Source organism: Nelumbo lutea, chromosome 6, assembly GCF_056320005.1.
Source record: "Nelumbo lutea isolate HS-2025 chromosome 6, American lotus-T2T, whole genome shotgun sequence".
Lineage (NCBI taxonomy): Eukaryota > Viridiplantae > Streptophyta > Magnoliopsida > Proteales > Nelumbonaceae > Nelumbo > Nelumbo lutea.
In genome coordinates this window covers 37,532,926-37,544,185 of record NC_142689.1, presented here as the reverse complement: position 1 = coordinate 37,544,185, position 11,260 = coordinate 37,532,926, and the positions used below count along the sequence as shown (strand labels likewise).

The following is an 11,260-nucleotide window of genomic DNA, read 5'->3' as shown; positions in this document are numbered from 1 at the left end:
TCTAATATGATGAATATATGATATTAAAGATGCTCCCAAAATTTTCTATTTTCTTTAATTTCTATATTTTTTGTATTTTATCAAGTTTTAATTTTTTATTATTTAATTGCGGCAACAATGCAAAATGGGTTGGCCTATTTGACCCAAAATTGTTTAATTTCTTACCACCACATAAAATACTGCTTTTCCAAGTCAATTTCGAAAGTACAAGATTTTATGTTATTAGAATTATTTATGTATGGATTTAGTTAGTGAAATTTAGTAATTAAAAGAAACAAAAAATGCCTTAAATGTATGGTTAAATGAGGGTCAATGAAAGTAAATACCTTAAATGGAATTTAATGAGAGGGATTTGAATGCAATGAATAATTCTATTCAAATTACTTTTTCTTCCCACATAATAGATAGGGACCCTATTTCAAAAAAGGGTATTTTAGTCCAAAAAATTCCAGAAATCTTAGACCCTATTTGTACTTTGATTTCTATTTTTTTTGCATTTTATCAAGTTTTAACTATTTATTATTTAATTGTGGCAACAATGCAACATGGGTTGGCCTATTTGACCCAAAATTGTTTAATTTCTTACCACCACATAAAGATACTACTTTTCCAAGTAAATTTCAAAAGTACACATTTTTATGTTTTTAGAATTACAATGAAAGTGTACGCGCATTGCATGTGGCAATATCAAATGATGATGATGATGATGATGATGATGATAGTCAGCAACCAAATGGCCTTACTGGTTGAATCATTAACCTATTTAACCAGGAAAATGGACTATGATTAAGAAATTAATTCAATTTTTTCTTTGTATTTTAGCCATTTATATCTTTACTAACAACAATTCTTATTTTTCAAACATATTTTTGTTTAATATGAAGAACATATAATATTAATGCATGTTCAATTTTTCTATAAAATTTATAAAAATTTCTATAGTTTTATTTTTTATTATTTATTTTATGAGATAATAAAAATTACTTATTTACCAAGAGGAAATGCAATTCCAATATATTGTTTGAATATTGGTTTTTAATATTGTGATCAAATCAATAATTTATTTAACTATTTTTGTTTGAATTTTTGTAATCTTATTACATGATCAAAATAATTGAAAATATACTTATATTTTTAGTTTTTATTTATTTTAATTATTATAATTTTCTTTTCCTTTTAGTAATTTATGATATTTTTATAATTAAAACCAGATCGTGTCAGATTCAAATATCCAACATCTTGATCGGATTCAGATTCGAATCAATATTTATGAAATCTTTGGATTGAATCAAATATAATCCCTACCAAACCACTAGCCTATCATTTCTATCATTAATGAGAATAATTCTCATTAATCACACTTTTTTATATGATGAATATATAATATTATAGAATATATCCAAAATTATCTACAAATTTTTACATTTTCTAAAATTTTATGTTTTTTATTATTTAATAATAACATCATGTGTTGATCCATTTGACATGGATAGTTGAACCACTAACCCACAATTTGGATGGAAAATCATTTTTTCTTTTTTTGGTTGATTTTAAATCATGTATTATATTTTCGTCACCAATAAAAGCAAATTGTTTTCGCATTTATTTTTGCACATGGTAGTATCAAATGATGATGATGATAATAATCGGCAACCAAATGACCTTACTGGTTGAACCATTAACTTATTTAATCAGGAAAATGGACTATGATTAAGACATTAATTCTTTTTTTTTCTTTATATTTTAGTCATTTCTATCTTTACTAACAATAATTCTTATTTTTTCAAACATATTTTTGTTTAATATGAAGAATATATAATATTAGTGTATGTTCATTTTTTTAATAAAATTTATAAAAATTTTATATTTTTATTTTTTATTATTTAATATATGAGCTAATAAAAATTACTTATTTACCAAGAGAAAATGCAATTCCAATATATTGTTTGAACCTTGGTTTTTAATATTATGGTCAAATCAATTATATATATAGTATAAATATATAATAAATATATTATCTATTATTTATTTATAAGTATGTTATTTATATTGCATTTTGTAAATTTTTTATATGATGGAAATAATTGAAAAATACTTATATTTTTGTTTTTTATTTCAATTGTTATATTTTTTCTTCTAATAATTTATTATTTTTTAAAGAACATTAAATCAGATCGTATCACATTCGTATATCCGACATCTTGATCGGATTCGGATTTGAATCAATATTTATGAGATCTGATCGAATCTTTGGATCATATCAGATTTGAATATACCTTGATTCAAATCTAATTTGATTTGTTTGCATCCCTACCACACCATTTGCCTAAGATGACCTAATTTATTAAATTATTGAATCATTTGACATAGTTAGTCGGGTCATGTATTAGACATTAATGATCTTTATTTTTTATCCTAATTTTTATCCCATTTCTATCATTAATGGATATAATTCTCATTAATCACACTTTTTTATATGATGAATATATAATATTATAGAATGCACCAAAAATTATCTACAAATTTATACATTTTCTAGAATTTTATGTTTTTTATTATTTAATAATAACATCATGTGTTGATCCATTTGACATGGATAGTTGAACCACTAACACACAATTTGGATGGAAAACCATTTTTTCTTTTTTTGGTTGATTTTAAATCATGTATTATATTTTCGTCACCAATAAAAGCAATTTGTTTTCGCATTTATTTTGTTTAATATGGTGAATACATAGCAACAAAACTGTATTAAAATGCTTTACACAAAACTTATATTTTTCTTTGACTTTATATATATATTTGCTACTTAGTTATGACATCATATATTGACTCATTTGACCCAAAATGTTAGATCATTGACCTACCTACCATCTACATATGGAAATGGTTTCATTTTCAAATTGGTTTTAAATTTTGCATTTCATTTGTATCATTGATAAAATAATTATTATTTATCATACTTATTTTTGTTTATATTATTAGTATATATATATATTCGTTACTTAGTTATGACATCATATATTGACTCATTTGACACAAAATGTTAGATCATTGACCTACCTACCATCTACATATGGAAATGGTTTCATTTTCAAATTGGTTTTAAATTTTGCATTTCATTTATGTCATTGATAAAATAATTATTATTTGTCATACTTATTTTTGTTTATATTATTAGTATATAATATTATAGATGTGCCCAAAATTGTTTCATATCTTTTGTACTATTTTATTTTAAAAAAAGTATTTTTAATTATACATCATGTGTTAACCTATTTGACCTAAAAGGTTGAACTACTAACCCAACCACTAGATAGGAAGATGGTTTAATTTCCCATTGGTTTTAAGTTGTATATTTGATGTCCATTGTTAATAAAATTATGTCTATTTTATCATACTTATTTTTTAATATGACAAATGTATAATAATAGAAACGTGTCCAATTTTGTTTCAAAATTTTTTCTATATTTTTTCTATTTTTTATATTTCTAAATTTATGTTATTTATTTATGGCATCATGAAATTATCCATTTGACCCAAATGGTTGAAGTACTTACTCATGACTTAGATGGAAAATGTGATTTCATTTCTAGGTTTATTTTAAAATATAAAATTTCATTCTATTAATAATTATTGTGTATGGATTTATTAGTGGAATTTAATATTGATAAACAAAATAATTTTTTATATTTCTAAATTTGTATTCTTTATTTTTAACATTATGAAATTATCTATTTGACCCAATGGTTGAACTACTTACCCACCACCTAGATGAAAAATATGATTTCATTTCTATGTTTATATTAAAAATATAAAATTACATTCTATTAATAATTATTGTGTATAGATTTATTAGTGGAATTTAATAATGATAAACAAAAGTATAAATGTTGGATTCAATGAGAGAGAATGTGATTTATTTAATGATTTAAATGTGAGACTTAATGAGAAGTAATTGAATGTATTTAATGATATTCTTTTAATTACATTTTCTGCCCTTTCAATGGATATAAATTAAATTCAAGAGGAATGATATTTTAGTAAAGAAAAATTCCAGAAGCGAATACATCATCATTCACACTTTTATAAGTAGTATAGGTAGATAAGAATTAGTAGCAAACAACTCTTTATTTTCTTTGGCCCGTAGACAATGAGTTCTCCTCTTTCTAGTTAATATGAAACACATCTCCAGGGAGTTGGGATTTCCTCCTCACATCTCATTGCAGCTGCAATGTTTTCATTCATAGGGAGATGTTCTCAATGCATGGCTGCAACTGTTGTAAAGAGGATTAGCAACCCCAACCCCAAAAAAGCTTAAAGTCTTGAGCTTGAAACCAGCCCGAAGACTGAAAATTCAAGCTCAAACATGTGTAAAATTTCAGTCTGGATCAATCTATCAAATCTGTATTAAAACTAGTCTAATCTGTTCTAGTTTTTATATTAAAATGATTTGATCTGTTATGAGAATTTTTAAGACCATAATTTTTCTTGTTTAATTTGGTATTAGATTGTCTTCAAACCAGACCGGACTGGACACACTCCTACTCATAACCTCCTTCACTAAAATTAATGCAAAACGTCCTTCAGTTCAGGTTAAATGACTTTAGATATGTTTAGGCTGTGCGTCTGTTTTGGGTTGGATTGGGGGCTCGTGCCTGTTTTGCTGTGTTCCTTTTGATTATCTTGTTCTCTCCAAACTTAATCATTTTAAAATTTACTTGCAAAAAGCCCTACTAAAAACAAATTAATAAAAGTAAAACCCCAAAGAAAACTTCATCAACTCAGAACTCAGCTTCACGATCATAACTAAGCTTCACGAGTGAAGAGAATTTTTATTCTTCACGAAAAATTGGAAATTTGATAGACCGGATTATGTCATCTTTAATTAAAAAAAAGATTATTTCATCCTTCTTTTTTCATTTTAAGCATTTTTAGAATTCAGTCCTCTCATATTTGTTTTATTGATTGCCCAAATGTATTTCCCTTGAATTGGGAATCTTTACCCCCTCGACAATGACCCTTCTTTTTATTTTCTAAATTTAATTAGGTAATTTTGATGATTTTTTCGCTCCGATCCGTTGCAATCTATCCTCTAACACAAATTTATTGAGCTTGTGGGTTTTAGACAGAAATAACTTAAGTGACTGATTATTTTGATCAACATGGAAGATTTCTATAATTCATTTTGGGAAGTGTGTAAATAAAAATATGTTCAATACAAATACAAGATTTAGAAATATTATTTGCAATTTTGCCTCTTTTCAAATTGAGCTTGTTCTATTTGGAAAGAATGCAAATACAAATGTGCAAGTTTCAGGAAAATGATTACATGAATATATTTGTATTTGTATTCTTAGGGGGTGTTCTTTGTTTAGATTTTGAGAGGGGGAAAAATTAAACAATAGGATTTTAATTCCTATTGACCAAGAAACCTATGTTCTTTTATCAGATTTATGTGAGGATTAGGAAAAATTTATTTTTCTAGGTATCACTTATACCCATTCCTAGATGGGTAAATAACTTTCCCACCTAGGGGGAATGTCACTAGCACTTGAATGAGACAAAAATGCCCTTTTTAATAATAAATTTTATAGCTAAAGTAGGCATTGCCTTATGTACTTAAGAAATAAAAGAACATAATAAATGTACTTACTCGAGTAAATCTTTCTTGAGAAACACTTACCCAAGTTAATGCATTTACTTAAATAATTAACTTACCAAAAAACGAACAGGGGCTTAGACTTAGATTGGAAAGAGTGTAAATATAAATATATAAAATACAAATACATACGAAATAATACAAAATATAAATATGCACAATACAAATACATACAAAATACAAAGTTTTACACCCTACATATTTATATTTTTGTATTCTTTTCAAAAAGTGAGCCTTAAGTTACTGTTTTATTTCTTATTTACATCGGTTTTTTATCTTATTCTCAGCGAAAAAGCCTTTAGTGTGCTTTTTTAACCCATATTTGACGAAAGGGGGAAACAAAAACAATGATGGAGAGTGGTTGGTTTGGGTGTTGCAACAAAAGACGAACCAATCATGCTGAGACTTGCCATCGTGATTTATTGCAACTTGCAGATGAAAGACAGAGAGATGCAAAGTGATTGCGGTTTGGGCGTTGTAACAAGAGGCAAACCCGAAAACGACTTATAACTGCAAAACTCCCCATAGTGAAGTAAGAGAAACGTCAAAATTTTGCAAATGAGAGAGAGTTTGTTGCAGAAGTAAGAGAAAGAGGGAAAGAATGAATTTGTTACAAAAATAGCGTGAGAGGAAGAAAGCAAGTGTGAGGAATAGGAATTGTCTTGGGGCGATTCAGTCCTAAAAAACGTCAAAATTTTATTATGCACACTGTCTTAATAGTTACTCATGGATGCATGTCTTGTGAAAAATGGCAATCATATAGCAGAACCCAACATTGACACTATCTTGAAGGTATGTATGAAGTAGCAGTGGTCTAGTGTTCGATCCTCATTACCTCATTATAATTAATTAAGTTTCATCCCAAAGTATGGGTGCACCTGTGCTTCTTCACACTTCAAGTCCAATGGGTTTTCGTGTGAAGGGGCATATTAGAGAATATCAACCTATTCAAGAACCTCACCTAATAGCTTAAGCTTTTAAGTTGAATGGTTCTTTGAGAACTTACAATGAGTTTTATGCAATTCCTCATTTTGTTCTTATATTCAGTTGAGTTCCTCATTTTTATCTTTAATAATTAAACTAATCATTTAATTCTAAAAGCTTACAATTCTGGCTAAAGAGTCTCTCTCATCCATCTAACATTGCATTTACTTCTTTGATTTGCTAGTCTCATCAGAGTCCGGATCACCTGCCAACAATATGCATTCCAACAGCCTACCAACATGATCTAACACTACACATCTCATACATGATGGGTCCCAGTCTCATGCTGAGATGTGTAGTATTAGATCAGGTTGGTAGGGGATTGGAATGTTTTATTGGCAGGAGATCCCAGTTATTCATTAATATTTGGGTTCCACTCAAATTTCTCTGTTGGATTTATGTCAGATTTGAATTGAATTTGGATTGCAATAGGAAATTGAACGTACATCATTAATAACTCGTACTAAAAAAATGACCAAAATATATATTATTAATTAATAATATAAACTAATTAAAAATGGATTTTGTATTACTTATACATCATTTGAAACTGTTTACCAGTCAGGAAAAGTATAAGAGAATCCCCAAAAAAAAGTGGTTTAGGGGAATACCAAATAAAAACCCTTATTAATGTTATTATCATCTGAAACTACCACAAATCAAATTCAATGGATGCATAGGCACATGATCATTCCACTTTTCCATTAAGGGAAGCTTAGCTTTCAATCAGAATTAATAACACATTATTGATCACTTCTTTTCATTGCTATAAATCAAAAGGAAGATGAAGCACCAACTCCACCACCACCACCACCGTGATCAAATATTGCACATTTCACAATATTGATCGATCAATCATGGGTTCTTCCAAAATTTCTAACTTGCTCGTCATTTCCTTGTTCTTGGCCCTGTCAATGATGACGACTGGTGTTAGAGGTATGTACCATGTTTACGTTTACAATATGTTGGGAGAAAACGAAAATCTCTGGGTTCATTGTTCATCCAAAGATGATGATCTGGGGATACATTTGGTGCCCTATCAAAGCGACTTCCATTGGAAGTTCAATGTTAACATCTTCAGGACTACGCTTTTCTCCTGCGACTTAGCAAAGAAGACGGTCAGTGGCCATTTCGTGATTTTTAATGCGAAGAGAGATGATGGTAATTGCAAGGATGACCAGTGCATCTGGCACGTTAAGAAGGATGGTATATATTTCTACAATGCCTTTGCTATGAGGGATGAGTTGAAGTTTCGCTGGCCATGAGTACTCAATGACTGATAAGTTGCAGAGTTTACCAATATAATACAGAAAATTAAATAAGAATTTAGTAGTTCATGTTAAGCAATAAGCACCACAGATCAATTTAGTAGTTCTGTTATTCAACTAATTATTAATGTTGTATTGTTGTGATAATGTTGTTGATGCATGGTGAGAAGCTGGACATGTAATTGTTTCATCTGTTGAATGAAATTAAATTTGCCTGATGAAGACTACTTTTAATAAATTGTTGTTCTTGTTGTGTTTAATTCCTATATATTGTTTTAATTTAAACTATAGCATTGGGCCTGTTTGGCAAGTTTTTTTTGAGAAAATTTTCTTGTAGCTTGACAGTCAAAAAACGTATTGAGCTTTTGATATAAGATCTGGGCAGCCCAAAAATAATTTGACAGATGCACGTCTTTCTGTGCGTCTTTCCCCGTCTTCTTGTGCGAATATAAAATGTAAAAGACGCGAAAAGCTTCATTTGGAGCTTCCCAAAATCAGTCCAAAATGGGATTTTTGCATCTTTTCGGCATTCCGTATTTTGGCGGCTAGATCCTCCGCACGCCAAATGGAAATAGACCGAATTTCAATCTACTCAGCTTGTAAACAGCCAAAAAACCACGCAAAAAGATACACAAACGCCCCCTAAATTAATGAATCCATCCTCTCCCATGGTCAGACATGGAGGGTTGTTTTCTTTATGATCTTTTGGGGTTATTCTATACCCTTTTTTCTAGTGCAACATGCAACATTGGAAGTCCATACACTTAAATTTCCGCACCTCAATCCTGTGAAGGAGGAGCACAACAACTCTTTTAGGCACCTACATAAGGGCATACTGTCCAAAGTGAGATTGGTACCTTAAATCATCAAGGGCACTCTAGTTCACTTGCTCTCTTATCCCTTTAGCTTATACAGTTAGCTCTGCTCATCCAATGCAACTTAGCCTAATTGACCTCCCCATTTTTGTTACTGACTTCAGCATCAAAGTGCTCCTCCCTAGGGATCTGATCCACTTTGGGGTTTCTGACTATTTGTATTTAACTGGTCAAATCCAACTTAGGGTCCATTTGGTTCGTAGCCGGAATCAAAATTGGAATGGTCCATTCCTGACATCTATTTGGTTCAGTCATCCTGCTGTTTGGTTCAAGTAGAAGCTGGAATCAGAATCAACCAAAGTTTTCAATTCTGCCCTTGTTAAAAGAACCTAAAAAACATCCACTAATTATATATTTTCAACATATACACACATTGGCAGCCTGTTACCAAGTGCATATATGGAGAAAATATGAAATAAAGAAAAGAAAAACACATAAACAAACAAAAATCACAAAAAATATCATTCTCCATAAAAATCTCTCATAATGGCTTCAGTTGCATGCTCAACATCTTGTCAACAACAAACATGTTATTGTGGATATAAAATCAATATATATCTCAGCTTTTGTGGGAAATTAATATGCTATTATATATGGAAATTAGTATATTTCATTGTGGTTAAAATGTCAAATATCATTTAGGGTTTCTACTCATGCTGACTCAGAATTTTGTTGTAATTCTCCAAAAAGGCAATCGACCTCAATTACTTTCTTGTAGTTATTAAAACTTTAGCAAAGAAAAAAGCTACTTTAAAATATAAAGGAAACTATTACTTGGTAAAAACTACTTCCCGAACCATAAATGTAGTAATTTTTGCTTCTTTTATTCATTTGAGTAGGATATAATTTTCAGAGGTCGAATTCAAGAATCAAAAATTACTTTATTAGTCCATCACACTCTTCCTAAGCATGAAGTAGTCCTTTAATAGTCAACTTCCTCCACTCAAGACTGAAAACAACAATGAATTTGGGCAAATATTCACAAGTCTTGAGACTTAAGAGAGATGAGCTCAGTGGGGGGGAGAAAAACCATATCATGGTTGCATCAAAACCCCAAAGTCATCTTTAAGGCGACAAACAAGAGGTGTCATCAATAAAGGAGGCAACTGTGGCTTGCATGGTTGGGGTCATCACATATCAGCAACCTCATTTTCTGGTGCCTGGGTAAGGTCACCCTGGGTCCACCTCAGCATCTCCAATGCAACCCTAGGCTGATCCATAGGGACCATGTGACCGGCATCATGAACCTGTTCCACCACACAACCATAATATAAATCAGTTTATACAGTTGAGACACATGCTCCACTTACAGATAGATATTTCTAACAGTTATCTGGGTGATGAAGAGTTGTGGCTGGACCTTGAGGAAACTAAGAGGCCCATAGCTTTTCAACAGTCCTGCTTCTTCACCAACGACTATAAATGGAGTAATATGAGATGCTATAAATTCTTGCTGACCAGACCATTCCATGGCATGGACCCACCTAGACTTCCCTGCACAATATACATAAACAGCTTTTAACTGACATTCTTAATGAACAATAAGTGTGCTGTCAAGTAATGAAAAGGATGACTTGTTATCTCAAACCAAGAAACTTACCAATGCAGTTGCATATGAGATCAGATTCTCCAGCATAAATAAGTAACTTGATTCCATCTTCTAGAAGAGCAGGGATACCAACTTCCAGATTTCTCATCCAGTCCATCATCATGGCCTGATAGACAGTAGGGCTACATGATACAAATTAAATGTCCCAAACTCCAAGAGCTTCCCTTACACAATGTTTTCTCCAAAAGACCCAACACAATAACCACCTATCCTTACACATGAGGGATTCAATGTATAGGAACGGTTAAAAATAACACATAGAGGTTCAGTCACTGAGCCAGTAGTAGTCCTTGAAAGCAGTGAAATAAGGAAAAAGAAGTTGACAGAGAAGTCCTCGTCCCTTCTGAATATGACGATTACGTCTTTTTCTTCTCCGTAAATCGATTGATGTGAGCCCCCATATGGTATATATGTACTCCCTAAAACTACACTGCTGTTGCTAGTGTTAATAAAATAAAGAAAAGAAAAGAAAAAAAACCCAACTCAAATCAGTACACATACAGTGCAGAGCACTCTTGTTCCAAATTAAATTCAATAATTAGGTAAACCAAGACATGCATTAATTCATGTATTACCAAAGAAAAAAAAGATATGCATTCATGTAGTGAACACATTAAATACAAGGAGACACAGTACTGGAGCCTAAATTAAATCCCAGCTGAATCAGTTCATAGGTACTCGATTGTGTATATAACTGGCCTAAATTCAAGCCCCCCTCCATCATCTGATGAGTCTAATCTGAGATCTTCTAATCCAGAGTCAACTAGATCATGATTGAATTAAACTTTGTAATTTCTGGTAGATCTCTGCTCAGATATGGAGACTCTAAACCCTCTTATATATATACAGCATGTCCCTGTCC

At 30.7% G+C, this 11,260-nt stretch overlaps 2 protein-coding genes across 2 annotated transcripts; one reads left to right on the top strand and one right to left on the bottom strand.

The window, feature by feature from the left end:
- The first annotated feature begins 7,563 nt into the window (after positions 1-7,563).
- On the top strand, positions 7,564-7,911 carry LOC148848599 (S-protein homolog 5-like). Its single transcript, XM_088951340.1, has one exon. The coding sequence runs from the start codon at positions 7,564-7,566 to the stop codon at positions 7,909-7,911; it is 348 nt and encodes a 115-aa protein (XP_088807466.1).
- A 2,008-nt stretch (positions 7,912-9,919) lies between these two features.
- Positions 9,920-10,495, bottom strand: LOC148848598 (serine carboxypeptidase-like). Its single transcript, XM_088951339.1, has 3 exons — positions 10,390-10,495; positions 10,150-10,283; positions 9,920-10,036 (listed from the first exon to the last, which is right to left on the bottom strand). The coding sequence occupies exons 1-3, from the start codon at positions 10,493-10,495 to the stop codon at positions 9,920-9,922; spliced, it is 357 nt and encodes a 118-aa protein (XP_088807465.1).
- Between the last annotated feature and the right edge of the window lie 765 nt (positions 10,496-11,260).